The sequence below is a fragment of the Bos indicus x Bos taurus genome, chromosome 19, assembly GCF_003369695.1.
Source record: "Bos indicus x Bos taurus breed Angus x Brahman F1 hybrid chromosome 19, Bos_hybrid_MaternalHap_v2.0, whole genome shotgun sequence".
In the NCBI taxonomy this organism is placed as follows: Eukaryota; Metazoa; Chordata; class Mammalia; order Artiodactyla; family Bovidae; genus Bos; species Bos indicus x Bos taurus.
In genome coordinates, this window is record NC_040094.1 from 15,901,883 (window position 1) to 15,921,085 (window position 19,203).

The 19,203-nt window shown below is 40.7% G+C and overlaps 1 protein-coding gene across 3 annotated transcripts in view; it reads left to right on the forward strand.

Annotated features, from left to right (window-relative positions):
- SLFN12 (schlafen family member 12) overlaps nt 1-19,203 on the forward strand; it is a 44,800-nt gene that overhangs the window by 8,781 nt on the left and 16,816 nt on the right. For all 3 annotated transcript variants that reach the window (XR_003506706.1, XM_027517031.1, XM_027517032.1), the window contains exon 2: nt 17,463-18,541. Coding sequence is in view for 2 of the 3 variants with exons in the window: in XM_027517031.1 (XP_027372832.1) it covers nt 17,488-18,541 (1,054 nt within the window). In the remaining variant the exon portion in view is untranslated. The remainder of the gene's footprint in view (nt 1-17,462; nt 18,542-19,203) is intronic.

The window sequence follows — 19,203 nt, forward strand, 5'->3', positions numbered from 1 at the left end:
CAGGAGTTCTCTGATGTTCTCAGGATTTGGACTTAAGCCTCCTGCTTATGGGTTTCGGTCTTATTTTTACAGTAGTCTGAAGACTTTTCTTTCTATACAGCACTGCTGATAAAAACATCTAGGTTAAAGGTGAAAAGTTTCTCCACAGTGAGGGACACCCAGAGAGGTTCCCAGCGTTACATGGAGAAGAGAAGAGGGAGGAGGGAGTTAGAGGTGACCCAAATGAGATGAGGTGGAATCAAAAGAGGAGAGAGCAAGCTAGCCAGTAATCACTTCCTTATGTGTGCTCCACAGTCTGGACCTCTCAGAGACATTCACGGAGTTATACAGAGAAGAGAAGAGGGAGGAAGGAGACAGAGGTGGCCAGGAGGATAAAAGGGGGTAATGAAAAGGAGAGAATACACAGAAGAACTGTACAAAAAAGATCTTCACAACCCAGATAATCACGATGATGTGATCACTGACCTAGAGCCAGACATCCTGGAATGTGAAGTCAAGTGGGCCTTAGAAAGCATCACTACAAACAAAGCTAGTGGAGGTGATGGAATTCCAGTTGAGCCATTTCAAATCCTGAAAGACAATGCTGTGAAAGTGCTGCACTCAATATGCCAGCAAATTTGGAAAACTCAGCAGTGGCCACAGGACTGGAAAAGGTCAGTTTTCATTCCAATCCCAAAGAAAGGCAATGCCAAAGAATGCTCAAACTACCGCACAGTTGCACTCATCTCACATGCTAGTAAAGTAATGCTCAAAATTCTCCAAGCCAGGCTTCAGCAATACGTGAACTGTGAACTTCCTGATGTTCAAGCTAGTTTTACAAAAGGCAGAGGAACCAGAGATCAAATTGCCAACATCCTCTGGATCACGGAAAAAGCAAGAGAGTTCCAGAAAAACATCTATTTCTGCTTTATTGACTATGCCAAAGCCTTTGATTGTGTGGATCACAATAAACTGTGGAAAATTCTGAAAGAGATGGGAATACCAGACCACCTGACCTGCCTCTTGAGAAATCTGTATGCAGGTCAGGAAGCAACAGTTAGAACTGGACATGGAACAACAGACTGGTTCCAAATAGGAAAAGGAGTTCGTCAAGGCTGTATATTGTCACCCTGCTTATTTAACTTCTATGCAGAGTACATCATGAGAAATGCTGGACTGGAAGAAGCACAGGCTGGAATCAAGATTGCTGGAAGAAATATCAATAACCTCAGATATGCAGATAACACCACCCTTATGGCAGAAAGGGAAGAGGAACTCAAAAGCCTCTTGATGAAAGTGAAAGAGGAGAGTGAAAAAGTTGGCTTAAAGCTCAACATTCAGAAAATGAAGATCATGGCATCTGGTCCCACCACTTCATGGGAAATAGATGGGGAAACAGTGGAAACTGTGTCAGACTTTATTTTGGGGGGCTCCAAAATCACTGCAGATGGTGACTGCAGCCATGAAATTAAAAGATGCTTACTCCTTGGAAGGAAAGTTATGACCAACCTAGATAGCATATTGAAAAGCAGAGACATTACTTTGCCAACAAAGGTCCATCTAGTCAAGGCTATGGTTTTTCCAGTGGTCATGTGTGGATGTGAGAGTTGGACTGTGAAGAAGGCTGAGCGCCGAAGAATTGATGCTTTTGAACTGCGGTGTTGGAGAAGACTCTTGAGAGTCCCTTGGACTGCAAGAAGATCCAACCAGTCCATTCTGAAGGAGATCAGCCCTGGGATTTCGTTGGAAGGAATGATGCTAAAGCTGAAACTCCAGTACTTTGGCCACCTCATGTGAAGAGTTGACTCATTGGAAAAGAGTCTGATGCTGGGAGGGATTGGGGACAGGAGGAGAAGGGGATAACAGAGGATGAGATGGCTGGATGACATCACTGACTCGATGGATGTGAGTCTGAGTGAACTCTGGGAGTTGGTGATGGACAGGGAGGCCTGGTGTGCTGTGATTCATGGGGTTGCAAAAAGTCAGACACAACTGAGCAACTGAACTGAACTGAACTGAAGTGTTCTCCACCGTCTGGAACACACAGAGATTCACAGAGTTGGGTAGAGAAGAGAAGGGGGAGGGAGGAGACAGAGGTGACCTGGTGGAGAAAAAGGAGAATCCAAAGGAGGAGAGAGCAATGAAGCCAGTAATCTCACTCCCAAGTAAAAATGGGTACTGAAGATTGGGTTCTTAAAGGTACAAAATTGATAACAAATACCAAAAAGCAAAGATTAAAAATCTGGAGTAGAGACTGGATTTTCAAAAATACAATATTAAAGAAAAGAAGAAGAAGAAGAAGGAAAAAAAAACAAAGTCACAAAAATTATTTAAAAAAAATATATATGAAGTTTGCTTTAAAAAATAGGGTCTTTTTTTTAAGTAATAGGTTATAAAAATGAAAATTAAAGGAGTAATAGAGGACTTAAAAATTTTTTAAAGTTTAAAAAAATGATAGTAAAAATATATCTAGGACTTTCTCTGGTGTTGTTGTGGGCACTGTGGGGTCAGTTCATTTTTGGATAGTTCCTTGGTCCGGCTTATATTTCTCAAGATCTATAGGCCCCTTCCTATGTAGTCGGTACTAACTACAGGGTTTTAATCTATTGCACCTGTCACTTCCAAGGCGGTTCCCTCTGTTTTAGCTTCTTCTGTTTGCTGGGCTCTTCAGTGTCTGATTTCTGCCCTGACACAAGGAGGGCAGTGGTAGACACTTTTTTAAGGCTCACTTGTTCAGTGGCGCTGTGGGGAGGGAGGGACGCTGCAAACAAATAACACTGGCGTGTGCTCACAGTGTCTTGGCCACACTGGGCCTGCCCTGGCTCACGGCACGTGTGCCCTCTCTGCCCACACAGCTCAGGCTCTAGGTTGCTCCTCCGGGAACTGTCCGAGGCCAGCCCTGGGCTGCATGCGCCTCCCAGGTCTAAGCCGCTCAGGTTCAGGCACTTGGGTAGTCCTCAGAGGTGCAGACTCCGTTTGGCCTGCGTTTTGTGCCCTTCCCAGGTCCGAGCAGCTCAGGTGATGAGGTGTTTGGCGAGCGCAGTCGCTGTGACTTATCGCCTCTCCCGTCCCTGCTGCTTGGTTTTCTGGGTGTACAACTGGCGCACCTTCTCAGGTGGATAACAACTGTCCAGAATCTCAAGAAGTCTTAGTTAGCAAAGAAGCCTGCTTGCAGTTTTATAGATAATGTCTCTCTGGGGCTGCGATTGCCCCCTTCCGGCTCTGGCTGCCTGTCACCGGAGGGGATGGTCTGCAGCCGGCTATCTCTGTTCAGTCCTTTGTTCTCTGTGTGGTCCTGGCAGTGTCTTAGGTTAGAGCTTTTCACGTGGTATCTATCCCACAGTCTGGTTTGCTAGCCCAAGTTAGTTGGTTCTGATTACCCTCGGGGCATTCAGGCCCGATCCTTACTCTAACCAATGCAGCCCACACCTCTCTGCCCAGCCCCCACCTGCTAGTGGCGGATGCAGGCGTCTGCACTGCTTCTCCACTGGGGGAGTTACCGCTGGGCTTGTAATCTGTGAGTTTTAATTATTTATTTATTTTTCCTCCCTGTTATGTTGCCCTCTGTGCTTCCAAGTCTTGCCACAGACTCAGCAGTGAGTGTTTCCTGGTGTTTGGAAACTTCTCTCTTTTTAAGACTCCCTTCCTGGGACAGAGCTCCATCCCTACCTCTTTTGTCTCTTTTTTTGTCTTTTATATTTTTTCCTACCTCTTTTCAAAGACAATGGGCTGCTTTTCTGGGTGCCTGATGTCCTCTGCCGGCATTCAGAAGTTGTTTTGTGGAATTTACTCAGCATTTAAATATTCTTTTGATGAATTTGTGGGGGAGAAAGTGGTCTCCCCATCCTACTCCTCTGCCATCTTAGGACCGCCTCCCTAAGGGTTATAATTAAATAACTTTGTTTAGCTGGCTTTATCGTTGTTTATCTACCAAGAGAGGATATTTACTCTGTTAGTGTCTCTTTGGGGGAAATGTTCCTTCCTCAGGGCTTCCCCAGTAGCTCAGCTGGTGAAGAATCCATCTGCAATGTGGGAGACCTGGGTTCGATCCCTGGGTTGGGAAGATCTCCTGGAGAAGGGAAGGGCTGCCCACTCCAGTATTCTGGCCTGGAGAATTCCATGGACTGTATAGTCCATGGGGTGGCAGAGTCAGACACGACTGAGTGACTTTCACTTTCACTCACTCCTTCCTTCAGGGTCATGTTCAAAAGCTTTTCTTCTTGGCATCTGGGCCGAGGAGTCCTATTTGAATGGATTACTGGGTCCTCAGCTCTTAGAAAGCCATCTGCTTCAGCTCTGAGTTTTGGGACAACCCTGAGGAAATGGTGCTGCCTTCCAGTAGACTTGGAACCACAGCCTTCTCCCTCCAAAAGGTACAGGGCAGAGCCCAGTAATCATCCCGGAGATGAAGTTGCTAAAGAAAAATCTGGACAACTCTCTGTCTCTGAGTCTGTCTGTATGTGCCTATTCCCATGCGCTCTTTTGCCCCTTAATAAATGCTTTACTTGTTTCACTACTTCCCATTTCTCTTGGAAATTCATTTATTCATAGCTGATGGGCCAGGGCCTTGTCACTAGCCCCTGGTCCCTGGTGGTCTAGTGGTTGGGTTTCAGTGCTCTCATTGCATGGCGTGACTTCAGTCTCTGGCTGGGAACTGAAATCCTGCTTAAAGCTGCTGTAGGCCAAGGCCACCCGAGATCATATTTGGTGCAGAAACCCAGGAATTCAAGGTAAACTGCAGCCTTCGCCCAGCTGCAGCTTGAGGCCCCTGACTTTTGCTCTTGTCCTTTTCCTCTTGCTTTCTGCTTTGCTTTCTATTCAAGACATGCAGAGCATAAACTCAGTCTGCTCACTGCCTTATGGGTCCCCTCAAATTGAGTGACAAGGGCCACCCTCAACTTAAGGATCCCCCAGGTCATGCAGGTTCAAATAATGCTTGAGTGACAGCTGACGCTGTCCACTGGGGCCTGGTGGAAACACGATTTCTGACGGTGCAGGAGCCCAAAGGGTCTTTCAATCTCTCTGTCCCATGTAGAACCCTCCACTATGCCTTTCTTTCACACCTTATTCACACAAAAAGATCTCCATATAAGTGATTCAGACTACCATGAGGGTGTGACTCTCTCTGAGTCTGTCTGCCCATGCATGTGCCTGTTTATTTTCCTCCTAATAAACACTATATTTTTTCACTAAAAAAAAAAAATCTTATACCATTCTTCAGGAAACCATTTGACAATATATATTTGGATCTTGAAATATTTCATCACTGGATCTACTGATTCAACTTTTAGAAATCTCTGTGTCTGTATATACTTCATCTACTTACATAGAGTTTTATAATTTTCACTTATTTATGCACCTAAGACCAAGTGTAACCTCATGTTTTAGAGCCAACCTTTATTTCCACAGATCTAGACACTTTCTTCACTTAACATGATTTTTCCCCTAGGGAAAAATCCTCCATTTCCTCCATTTCTACCACAGAAGAGAAATTGCTGATTTTCTGTTCTGGTCTCCATTCCCCATCCTAAAAAGTCTTTACATACGTTTGAACCATATTTGTATACTGAATTGAAGTACTTTGTCAGGAGACTCTTAGACTCACTGCAAAGTAGAAGATGTAATTAGCCTATCCAAGCCTCAGTATAACTGATCTATGATCCTAGTATAATTTATTGAACAATTAAAAGTAACTTCAAGGTACTTCCTTAGTGGTCCAGTGGTTAAGACTTTGCCTTTCAATGCAGGGGGTGCAGGTTCAATTTCTGGTTGGAGAGCTAAGATACAACATGCCTCGTGGCCAAAAAAAGCAAAACATAAAACAGAAGCAATATTGTAACAAATTCAATAAAGACTTTAAAAATGTTCCACATCCACCCCCCAAAAAAATCTTTAAAAAAGCAATTTCCATTCCCAGCTGTAGAAAAATAAATAATACTATGCTAATAATATATATGAAGTTATGAAGCAGTTAGTAAGGTTTTTAAAAATAGCTAATCATTATTTTACAAAAATGATTATATATAACATATTATTACACTGGAAAAACAAGATTCAAAACTGTTTGTCAAGTTTAGTATGGACCAGACTGTACAAACTCTTCCATTGGAAAAAGCTCATCATATTGGGTAAAGCGTTAAAAGAACAGAAAAACAGCTTACATCTCTAATTTATATTATGTAGCTACTATAACTATTCAAAAAAGATCTTAATGACCCAGAAAACCACGATGATGTGATCACTACCTAGAGCCAGACATCCTGGAATACAGAGTCAAGTGGGCCTTTAGGAAGCATCCCTACGAACAAAGTTAGTGGAGGTGATGAAATTCCAGCTGAGCTATTTCAAATACTAAAAGATGATGCTGTTAAAATACTGCACTCAATATGCCAGCAAAGTTGGAAAACTCAGCTGTGGCCACAGGACTGGAAAAGATCAATTTTCATTCCAATCCCTAAGAAAGGCAATGCCAAAGAATGTTCAAACTACCACAAAATTGCACTCATCTCACACACTAGCAACGTAATGCTCAAAATTCTCCCAGTGAGGCTTCAAAAGTATGTGAACCAAGAACTTCCAGATGTTCAAGCTGGATTTAGAAAAGGCAGAGGAACCAGAGAAATTGCCAACATCTGTTGGATCATAGATACAGCAAGAGAGTTCCAGAAAAACATCCACTTCTGCTTTATTGACTATGCCAAAACCTTTGACCGTGTGGATCACAACAAATTGTGGAAAATTCTTCAAGAGTTGGGAATATCAGACCACCACACCCGCCTCCTGAGAAATCTGTATGCACGTCAAGAAGCAGCAGTTGGAACCAGACATGAAACAATGAACTGATTCCAAATTGGGAAAGGAGTATGTCAAGGCTGTATATTGTCACCCTGCTTATTTAATTTACATGCAGAGTACATCATGAGAAACGCTGGGCTGGATGAAGCACAAGCTGGAATCAAGATTGCTGGGAGAAATATCAACAACCTCAGGTACGCAAATGACACCACCCTTATGGCAGAAAGAGAAGAATTAAAGAGCCTCTTGAAGAAAGTGAAAGAGGAGAGTGAAAAAGCTGGCTTAAAACTCAACATTCAAAAAACCAATATCTTGGCATCCAGTCCGATCACTTCATGGCAAATAGATGGGGAAACAATGCAAACAGTGACAGACTTTATTTTCTTGGGCTCCAAAATCACTGCAAATGGTGACTGCAGCCATAAAATTAAAAGATGCTTGCTTGTTGGAAGAAAAGCTATAACAAACCCAGACAGCATATTAAAAAGCAGAGACATTATTTTATTGACAATGGTCCATATAGTCAAAACTATGATTTTTTCCAGTAGTCATGTATGGATATTACAGTTGGACCATAAACAAAGCTGAGCACCGAAGAACTGATGTTTACGAACTGTGGTGTTGGAGACACCTCTTGAGAGTCCCTTGGACTGCAAGGAGATCAAACCAGACAATCCTAAAGGAAATCAATCCTGAATATTCATTGGAAGGATGGATGCTGAAGTTAAAATTCCAATACTTTGGCCACCTGATGCGAAGAACTGCCTCATTGGAAAAGACCCTGATTCTGGGAAAGATAGACGGCAGGAGGAGAAGGGAACAGAGGATGAGATCATTGGATGGCATCACTGACTCAATGGTCATGAGTTTGAGCAAGCTCCAGGAGTTGGTGATGGACAGGAAACCCTAGCATGCTGCAGTCCATGGGGTCACAAAGAGTCAGACATGACTGAGCAACTGAACTGAACTATAACCTTGACACCAACATCTGTCAACAATAATATGAGAAAGGACAATTTTTGGACAATCTCATTCATGATCATAAATACAAATCTTAAACAAAATATTTCAAGTCAGATTCAGTATTAAGAAATGATAGCAGGAGGAAAGACTTCCCTGATTGTCCAGTAACTGAGACTCGGTGTTCCCAATGCAGGGGGCCTAGGTTTGATCCTTGATCAGGGAACTAAAATCTCACATGCTGCAACTAAGAGTTTGCATGCCACAATTGAAAGATCCCACATGCCACAAGGAAGATGCCACATGCTGCAACTAAGATCTGGCATGGCCAAATAAATAGAATAAGTAATTTTTTTTTAAAGAAATGATTACAGGAATGATGTCAGCAAAAAGGTGGATAAGGAAGCTTTGACTCCCCATGAAAACATAGGAAAAAATAAAAAAACCAAGAAACCAGATGACTCAATAGTCTGGGCTCCAAAATCACTGCAGATGGTGATTGCAGCCATGAAATTAAAAGATGCTTACTCCTTGGAAGGAAAGTTATGACCAGCCTAGACAGCATATTAAAAAGCAGAGACATTACTTTGCCAACAAAGGTCCATCTAGTCAAGGCTATGGTTTTCCCAGTGGTCATGTATGGATGTGAGAGTTGGACTATAAAGAAAGCTGAGTGCAAAAGAATTGATGCTTTTGAACTGTGGTGTTGGAGAAGACTCTTGAGAGTCCCTTGGAGTGCAGGGAGATCCAACCAGTCCATCCTAAAGGAGATCAGTCCTGGGTGTTCATTGGAAGGACTGATGCTGAAGCTGAAACTCCAGTACCTTGGCCACCTGATATGAAGAACTGACTCATTGGAAAAGACCCTGATGCTGGGAAAGATTGAAGGCAGGAAGAGAAGGGGATGACAGAGGATGAGATGGTTGGATGGCATCACCAACTCAATGGACATGGGTTTGGGTGGACTCTGTGAGTTGGTAATGGACAGGGAGGCCTGGTGTGCTGCGGTTCATGGGGTCGCAAAGAGTCAGACATGACTGAGTGACTGAACTGAACTGAACTGAACAATAGTAAGTGGTCAAAGGTAGTCAAGTGGATATATCAAGAAAACACAACAGTCAAAACTGTAGGAAATTGCATGACATTTTTGCTTGCCCTTGGCTCAAACTCTCCCTGGCTTGGCAAGATCTTGGTATGGATGAGGTAGCAACTCAGTTCCCACTTCCCTCCTTGACATGGTGGTGCCAGAACAGGCCTTACTTGTGATATTATAACCTGTCTTAAAGACTGCCTGAGGGATGGTGTCCATATCGCCTCATTCAGACCCCAGGTGGGAAAAAGTGGCAGCCACTCTTTGTGAAATCTTCAAGGAGATTATAAACATACAGATGTCTAGGACGAAAAATTACAGTTGAAGACATACAATAACCATCTAAAGCCTGGAGAAGGAGCTGGGGTGAGATTTTGGGGAAATGAAGGTATTGCAAAGCAACTATGTATATGGAGAAATTGAATAAAGCTCAGGTAGGACTTGTGATCAGTAAAAGACCTGAGAATTTCTTAACCTCTCATGGGAGACAGACTCACTATGCTCAGACCATGCTCAGCTAATCAGTGAAAGACTGCCCTGGCACAGAGGCAGTCTGCAAAGACTGGGAGAGGGGGCTGTTTTTTCAGATATCTGATTTTCAACAAAAACTTGTAAGGCATACAGAGAAACAGGAAAACATGGCCCATGCAAAATAAGAAGGTAGATTGGCAGAACTTTTCCCTGAGGAAACTCAGATATTAGACATACTAGATGAAGGCTTTAAAACAACTAGATTAAGTATGCTCAAAGAGCTAAAGGAAAAAATGGACAAAGAACTAAATAAATCAGGCAAACAGCATATTTACAAAGTAGGAATATCAACAAAAATAATAGAAATTATAAAAAGAAGACAATTTTTGAGATTAGTTGTTTGTCAGTTGCTTCATTTGCTATTATTTTCTCCCATTCTGAAGGCTGTCTTTTCACCTTGCTTATAATTTCCTTTGTTGTGCAGAAGCTTTTAAGTTTAATTAGGTCCCATTTGTTTATTTTTGCTTTTATTTCCAATATTCTGGGAGGTGGATCATAGAGGATCCTGCTGTGATGTATGTCGGAGAGTGTTTTGCCTATGTTCTCCTCTAGGAGTTTTATAGTTTCTAGCCTTACGTTTAGATCTTTAATCCATTTTGAGTTTATTTTTGTATATGGTGTTAGAAAGTGCTCTAGTTTCATTCTTTTACAAGTGGTTGACCAGTTTTCCCAGCACCACTTGTTAAAGAGATTGTCTTTAATCCATTGTATATTCTTGCCTCCTTTGTCAAAGTAGATGAATGGATAAGAAAGCTGTGGTACGTATACACAATGGAGTATTACTCAGCCATTAAAAAGAATACATCTGAATCAGTTCTAATGAGGTGGATGAAACTGGAGCCTATTATACAGAGTGAAGTAAGCCAGAAAGAAAAACACCAATACAGTATACTAGCGCATATATATGGAATTTAGAAAGATGGTAACAATAACCCTGTGTACGAGACAGCAAAAGAGACACTGATGTATAGATCAGTCTTTTGGACTCTGTGGGAGAGGGAGAGGGTGGGATGATTTGGGAGAATGGCATTGAAACATGTATAATATAATATATGAAATGAGTCGCCAGTCCAGGTTCGATGCACGATACTGGATGCTTGGGGCTGGTACACTGGGACGACCCAGAGAGATGGTATGGGGAGGGAGGAGGGAGGAGGGTTCGGGATGGGGAACACATGTATACCTGTGGTGGATTCATTTTGATATATGGCAAAACCAATACAATATTGTAAAGTTAAAAAATAAAATAAAAATTTTTTAAAAATTTAAAGCAAAAAATTTTAAAATAAAAAAAAGAAGACAAATCTGGAGCTGAAAAATACAATAACTGAATTTAAAAAGTAGAGGAATTCAACAGTAGACTTGAGAAGGCATAAAAAAAAAATCAATGAATTTTAAGACAGGACAATTGAGATTATCCAGGTCGAAGAGCAGAAAGAAAAGAATGAAAAGAAGCAAACAAAGCTTTGGGGATTTGTGGGATATTATGACACAGAGCAATACACATTATGGGAGTCCAGAAGGAGAAGAGAGATTATTTGAATAAATAATGACTGAAAACTTCCTAAATTTGGTGAAATATGTGAATCTACAGAAGAAACTCACACAATAAACTCCCAAGTAGGATAAACCCAAAGAGATTCACACCAAGACATCTTATGATCAAGCTATCAAAGGCAAAGTGAATCTTGAAAGTAGCAAGAGAGAAGCAACTTGTCATATCACAAGGGATCTACAGTAAGATTAATAGCTAGTTTCTCAGCAGAAAACCTCGGAGGCTAGAAGGCAGTGGGATGATATATATTTAAAATGTTAAAAAAAAAAAAAAAAACACCGTCGACTGAAAATTCTATCTCTGGAAAAACTGTCTTTTAAAAATAAAGGAGAAATTAAGATAGTCCCAAACAAAAGCTAGAGGAATTTGTTTCCACTACACTGGCCATAAAGGGAATGCTGAAGGGAATTCTTCAAGTTAAAGCGCAAGGATGTCAGACAGTAATTCTAATAACAGTTATTGGTAAAAGAAAATATGTAGACAAATACTACAAAAGTATTATTATAATTTTGGTTTGTAACTTTTTATTTTCTACAGAATTTAAAAGAAAAATGCATAAGTAATATAAATCTAAGTTATCAGTACATAGTATATAAAGATACAGTTTGTGACATCAGTAACATAAAGTGAGGGAGGGAGGAGTTTTATAAAGAGATAGAGTTTTTCTATTTGACTGAAGTTAAATTGGAATGAATTTAAGACAGATTGTCATCATTTTAAAATGTTATATATAAGGTTTCCCTGGTGGCTCCCAGTGGTGAAGAATTTGCCTGCCAATGCAAGAGACACAGGTTCGATCCCTGATCTGGGAAGATCCCACATGCTGCAGAGCAGCTAAGCCCATGCACCACGACTATTGCGCCTGTGCTCTAGAGGCTGGGAGCTGCAAGTACTGAAGCCTGAGTGCCCTAGGACCCGTGCTCTGCAACAAGAGAAGCCATTGCAATGAGAAACATGCATCCTGCAACTAAAGAGTAGCCCCCGCTCGCCGCAACTAGAAAAATGCCCACACAGCAATGAAGACCCAGCACAGCCAAAAATAAATAACATTATTAAAAAATAAACTCTTCATCAAATCCTCTGGGTTTGAGACACATAGTTAAAAAAAAGTCCCAACACCCATTTATGATTAAAAAACTCTCTGCAAGCTAGGAATAGAGGGGAATTTCCTCAAATTGATAAAGAAGACCTACAAAAAAACCTACAGCTAACACCCTACTTAATGGTGAGAAATTTGAAATTTTCCCACCAAAATTAAGTTGAGGTAAAGATATCCCCTCTCACTACTTTTTTTCAACATTATATTGGATGTCCTTACTAAAATAATAAAAAAAGAAACAATAAAAGTGTACAGATTGGGAAGAAGAAATAAAATTGTACCTGTTCACAGATGACAATCATTTATGTATAAAATTGAAAGAATAAATAATAAAAACTACTGAAACTATAAACAGTTATAGCAAGTTTTCAGGATACAAGGTTAATATACAAACATCAGTCATTTTCTTATATATTTGCAATGAACAGTGGAATTGGAAATTAAAAACACAATACCACCTACATTAGCACCACCCAAAATGAAATACTTAGGTATAAATCGTTAAAAATATGTAAAAGATACGTAAGGGAAACCACACAACAGTGATGCAAGAAATCAAAGTAGAGCTAAATAGAGATTCCATATCTGTGAATAGGTTTCATATTGTCACAATCTCGGTTCTTCCCAACTTGATCTATAAGATTCAATGCAACCCCAATCAAAATCCCAGCAAGTTACTTTGTGGATACCAAAAAACTGATTCTATAGTTTATATGGAGAGAAAAACAGAACCTCAAATAGTCAACACAATATTAAAGGAGAAGAACAAAGTTGGAGGACTGATACTCCCCAACTTCAAGAAAGTACTTTAATTTCAATAAAACTACACTGGTTCAGGCAGCATGGTACTGACGCAAGAATAGAAAGAGATCAATGAAACAGAATAGAGAACTCAGAAATAGACGTGCATCAATATGGCCAGCTGATCTTTGACAGAAGAGCAAAGGCAATACAATGGAGTAAACATAGTCTTTTCAACAAATGGTGGTAGAACTACTGAACATCCACATGGGAAATTAAAAAAAAAAGGCATGTAGACACGGTAACCTTATACACTTCACAAACATTAACTCAAAGTGGATCATGGGATGTATAAACAAATGTAGAATTCAAAATGATAAAACGCCTAGAAAATAATCTAGGAGAAAACCTCAGTGACCTTGGCTGACAGTGACTTTTTAGATACACCAAGGGCATGGTCCATGAAGTAAAGAATTGATAACTTGGACTTCATTAACATTAAAAAATTTCTGCTCTGAAAAGAAAATGTCAAGAGAATAAGACAAGGCACAGACTAAGAAAAAATACTTCCAAGAGACATAGTTATTGTATTGTTATCCAAAATATGCAAAGAACTCTTAAAATTCAACAATAAGAAAATAACTATTTTTAAAAATGAGCTAAAAAATCTTAACAAGCATTCAGCAAAGAAGATATACAGGTGGCAGATAGGCATATGAAAAGATGATCCACACCATATGTCATCAGGGAAATGCAAATTAAAACAAGATTCTACCACTTATCTGTTAGAATGGCTAAAATCCGCAACACAGAGAACACCAAATGTTGGCAAGGATGTGAAATAACAGGAACTCATATTCATTGCTGATGGGAATGTAAAATGGCACAGCTACTTTGGAAGACAGCTTGGCAATTTCTTACAAAACTAAACATACTCTTACTGTATAATCCAGCAATTTTGATCCTTGGTATTTTTCCAAAGGAAATTAAGTTTTATGTCTCCACAAAAACCTGCACATAGATGATTTAGCAAACCTATTCATAACTGCCCAAACTGGGAAGCAATTAAGATACCCTTCAGTGCTCAGTCGCTTCAGTCGTGTCTGACTCTTTGTGACCCCATGGACTATAACCCACTATGCTCCTCTGTCCATGGGATTCTCCAGGCAAGAATACTGGAGTGGGTTGCCACTCCCTTCTCCAGTAGATGTTCCCGACCAAGGGATCGAACCCATGTCTCTTCATGTCTCCTGCTTTGGCAGGCAGGTTCTTTACCGCTAGCACCACCTGGAAAGCATCCTTCAGTAGGTGAATGGATAAATAAACTGTGGTGTATTCAGGCAATGGAATATTATTCAGTGTTAAAAATAAGTAAGCCTGGGTGGGAGGGGAATTTAGGGGAGAACAGATACATGTATGTGTATGGCTGAGTCCCTTTGCTGTTCACCTGAAGCTATCACAACATTGTTAATTGGCTGTACCCCAATACAAAATTAAAAGTTTTTTTTTTTAAATAAGTGAATTATCAAGCCATGAAAAGACACAGAAGAACCTTAAATGCATATTATCAAGTGAATGAAGTCAATTGAAAAGACTGTAACTGTATGACTCCAATTATGCAACATTACGGGAATGGCAAAACTAAGACAGTGAAACGATCGGTAGTTGTCAGGGATTGAGGGTTCCGGGACGAGAGCAGGCGGAGCACACAGGATTCTGGGGGCAGTGAAAGCGTTCTGTATGATAGTATAATGATGGATACATATTATTGTACATTTGTCCAAACCCATAGGAAATTCAACACCAAGAGTGAACCCTAAGGTAAACTATGGGGAAAAAATAAACACAAAGGAAGGCATTAAAATAGGAAATGAGGAAAACATAGGCACCACCCTTATGACCTAACCACATCACACCCCAAACATCATCACACTGGGCATTAGGTTTCAACATGTGAATTTTAGGGGCACACAAACATTCAGTTTATAGTTCCAGGATATTCTCTGGAACCAGGATCCAGTCATGAGGTCCCAGGACATGTCAGTGTGAGTCCCGGGGCTCCTTAGGTAGACGCCGTTGAGAACTCCAAAGGGAGGAAAGTTGGACCTGAAACCTTACAGTGTTGTCCAGGCTTGGGCAACCTTCCAGGATGATACTGCTGGCCCTGGCTGGTCCCAGGCATTGGGAGGGCTCAGAAAATTTCATGGAAGACATTCCAGAGCATGAAGAGTGCTCTGCACCCCGGAGGTTCAGAGTCCACGGCAGGAACCAGCCCCAGACCTTTCCTCTTGGTGTTCTGAGTAGGAGCCCCCACCTGATTACCTGTAGGTTGAAAACAACCACACTAAACTTCCTGATGGGTTCCCTGGTGAGTCAAACAGTAAAGAATCTGCCTGCAATGCGAGAGACCTGGGTGCCATCCCTGGGTTGGGAAGATCCTCCCTGGAGGAAGGTATGGCAACCCATTCCAGTATTCTTGCCTGGAGAATCCCCATGGACAGAGGTTGGGGTCCATGGGGTCGCAAAGAGTTGGACACAACTGAGCGACTCAGCACACAGCACAGAGAGTTATTTTCCATGTCCACAGTTTTAATGTCCAAAGCAGACCCAGAGTTATTTTCGATGTCTCAGTTCTGGCTGCTATAACAGAACTATCCTAGACTGGGTGGCTTATAAGCAACAGAAATTTATTTCTCACAGTTCTGGAGGCTGGGAAGTCCAGGATCAAGGTGCCAGTATGGTCAGGTTCTAGTCTGGTTGAAAAGAGGGTCCTCTTCTGGTTGCAGACTACTGACTTTTCATGACATGGTAAAGAGCAGAGAAGAGAAGCAAGCTGTCTTGAGATTCTTATAAAGGCATTAATTTTATTCATGAGTGCTCGAACCTTATGACCTCATCTGATCCTAATTACCCCCCAAAGGCCCCACTTTCTAATATCTTCAGCATGGTAGGGCAGGGTTTCAGCATATGAATTTTGGAGGCACACAAATGTTCAATCCATATAGTTATTTACATATGATCAAAAGCTTATGGAGACTGAGGTGGTCTCTACAACCTACAGCTGAGCCTCCTCAGGATTCTGGTCCAGCAATGGATAGGAGTATTTGGACCCTTTATATTCTTTCCCGGTGTAGTGACTCCTACCTGTGATAAACTTTACACTCAGTTGTCTCTAGGCCATATGTTGCTGCTAAGTCACTTCAGTCATGTCCGACTCCATGCGATCCCATAGACGGCAGCCCACCAGGCTTCCCCGTCCCTGGGATTCTCCAGGCAAGAACACTGGAGTGGGTTGCCATTTCCTTCTCCAGCGCATGAAAGTGAAAAGTGAAAAGTCAAAGTGAAGTCACCCAGTCGCGTCCGACTCTAACGTCCCCATGGACTTTATAGCCCACCAGGCTCCTCCATCCATGGGACTTTCCAGGCAAAAGTACTGGAGTGGGGTGCCATTGTCTTCTCCCTAGGCCATATAGCAAAGCTGTAATCCCAATAGGCCTTAAAGGAACAGAGCTAATGGATTATGTATATAGTTATACTAAAGCAGATGTTTTTGTATATGAGAATTTTACCTCATTGAAAATATGTGGTTATGTGATATCTGATAGAAAATGGATAGAAAATAGAAAATCTTGACCCACCTTGCTTAAGATCAATGGCCAAAATTTGTGAATCTGATTCATCCTTGCAGGAAGGAAAAATTACTAAAATGGCATATTGCACCGAGGCAACATTGTAAAGCAATGTTTCTTCAGGACTAAAAAAAAGAAAACAGTGGTATATTGCTAGATGTCTTTATACTCCCAATTATAATGTCCCCAAAGGATTCCTCAATAAGATAATTAAGATAAAGTTGAAATCATTTTAAAAATTAAAATATATGTAATATATAAAGCTAAAACTTGGTTCACTGATATCAGAAATATAGATAGGCTCTCCTCAGGGCCTTATTTAAGAAAAGAAGAGAGAAATAAGTTATATATATATATATATATATGGAATTAGAAAGGATATAATGGTATGGGGAGGGAGGTAGAAGGGGGATTCAGGATGGCGAACATGTATACACCCGTGGCAGATTCATGTTGATGTATGGCAAAACCAATACAATATTGTAAAGTAATTAGCCTCCAATTAAAATAAATAAATTTATATTTAAAAAAAGAAAGGATATAATATAAACAGATAAAAATGAGATTCAAACAATTAGAAGAGGGTCATATAAAACTATGGTAAAATATTGAAAAATTTTAGAGGAGTAGAAATTATCACCTTAGTTCAAAATATGTTAAAAAAAAGAACATACTTTGTATCCTTACCATGCTATTCAGTGGGATATCAGATCAGATCAGTCGCTCAGTCGTGTCCGACTCTTTGCGACCCCATGAATCGCAGCACGCCAGGCCTCCCTGTCCATCACCAACTCCCGGAGTTCACTCAGACTCAAGTCCATCAAGACAGTGATGCCATCCAGCCATCTCATCCTCTGTCATCCCCTTCTCCTCCTACCCCCAATCCCTCCCAGCATTAGAGTCTTTTCCAATGAGTCAACTCTTCACATGAGGTGGCCAAAGTACTGGAGTTTCAGCTTTAGCATCATTCCCTCCAAAGATAGGATAAAGCAAAAGAAAGAATTTTGCTGGGTTTGCCTCACAATACAGAATCTGCTATCTCTTCTGTTCAGGTCCTATTTTAAATGGCTGTCTGTTTTACAGAAAAGAATTTCTGCTTGGAAATTGAATGGCTCCTGAGAAAATGACCATCTGTATTGTTTTGGACGCTAACTACCCAGAGCTGGTTCTAGATGTGGGAAAAGTCACTTTGGGGGAGAAGAATAGAAAAAAAATGAAAGATTCTCAACTGAGAAAAAAGCAGAATGAAAGCCTCTCAAAATGTGTGATTACTTTGCTGAATTCTGGAGGGGGAATAAGCAAGATTGAAATTGAGAATGAAGATTATAGTTATGAAAAAGATGGAATAGGATTAGATTTGGAACATTCTTTAGCCGATATGGTTCCAATTGTTCATAAATACTTTGACTTTATGAAACAAGGTAAATATTTTCTGATTTTTGTCAAATCGTGGAGCTCCAAAATCCCTGGGATGAAGATTGCCACCTTGAGTTCCAATTTGTACAAAAGAGATATAACCTCTGTAAATGTCATGAATGCTACCGTGGCACTGGAATTCCTCAAAGACAGGGTAGAAACTAGAGAGAGATTTTCTTTAACGTCAAAATCATCTTCAAAGAGGTGCCGAGAAGAAACAGAAGAAAGTAGCACAAAAGCCTTGGCTTCTGATTTTTTTAATAGGACGCAACTCAGGTATAGAGAAAAACTCACCTTCACTGAATCCACATATGTGGAAATTAAAGACTTCTCAACACAAAAGCTGTTGCAACGCATTAAAGAGATTCTCCCTCAATATGTTTCAGCGTTTGCAAATACTCGTGGGGGATATTTGTTTGTTGGTTTAAGTGAGAAAAAACAAGAAGTAATTGGCTTTAAAGCAGAGAAGAGTGACCTTGACAAGATAGAAAGAGAAATAGAAAAATGCATCAGCGAGTTGCCTGTCTATCACTTCTGTATGGAGAAGAAGAAGATCAATTATTTATGCAAATTCCTTGAGGTATACGATGAAGAAAGTCTTTGTGGATATGTCTGTATGCTCAAAATAGAGCCATTCTGTTGTGCAGTGTTTGCCAAAAAGCCGGATTCCTGGCATGTGAAAGACAATCAAGTGAAGCAGCTGTCCGTGGAGGAGTGGGTGCAGTTAATGATGGATCCTGAACCAGGTGAGGAAGGGGGGGTAGAAATAATGGTGCATTTGGTTGCAGCACGAAGGATTTTTGTTCTCTGAGATTGGGGGCAAGATCAATAGTCCTCAGATTTCAACACCTAATTTACTAATCTTTGGTAGATACATGCAATAGTTAGCTATCTCTACCTGTTTAGAAGGTAGTTATTCCATACACAAAAGTACATTATCTTCTCTCCATGGCACTACCTGGTGTAATTTTTCTTCCCCATCACGTCTACTCACTTTCAAGGAAAGCCTGTGAATTCCTTCTCCCTTTTCCTTTGGAGCTCAGTTTCAGTAACTGACCATTTCTTTCTCTCAGGAACACTTGCCTCTTTAATGTACTTGCTCTTTCATCTTTCTTTACACTTTCCCTTAAAACCTCTTCCCTCTTCCTCTCCTGTTTCTTCCATTTGTGGACTAACATATAACCCTAAATTGGACTGATAAGAAAAGGCTAATGTTGGTATTTTATCTGATTTTTGGAAAAGAAAAGCCTCCAGTGAAATTGGACCTACACTAGCAACTTAAAAATCTCTGAAATTGCAAGGCTCATTCTTAGAATCTGCCCCAAATTAGACTCTCCTTCACTAGCCCTCATGTCTTCTAATTTTAATTGCTTTTAAAATGAGCCCAGTTATATGGTAATGTATTCGA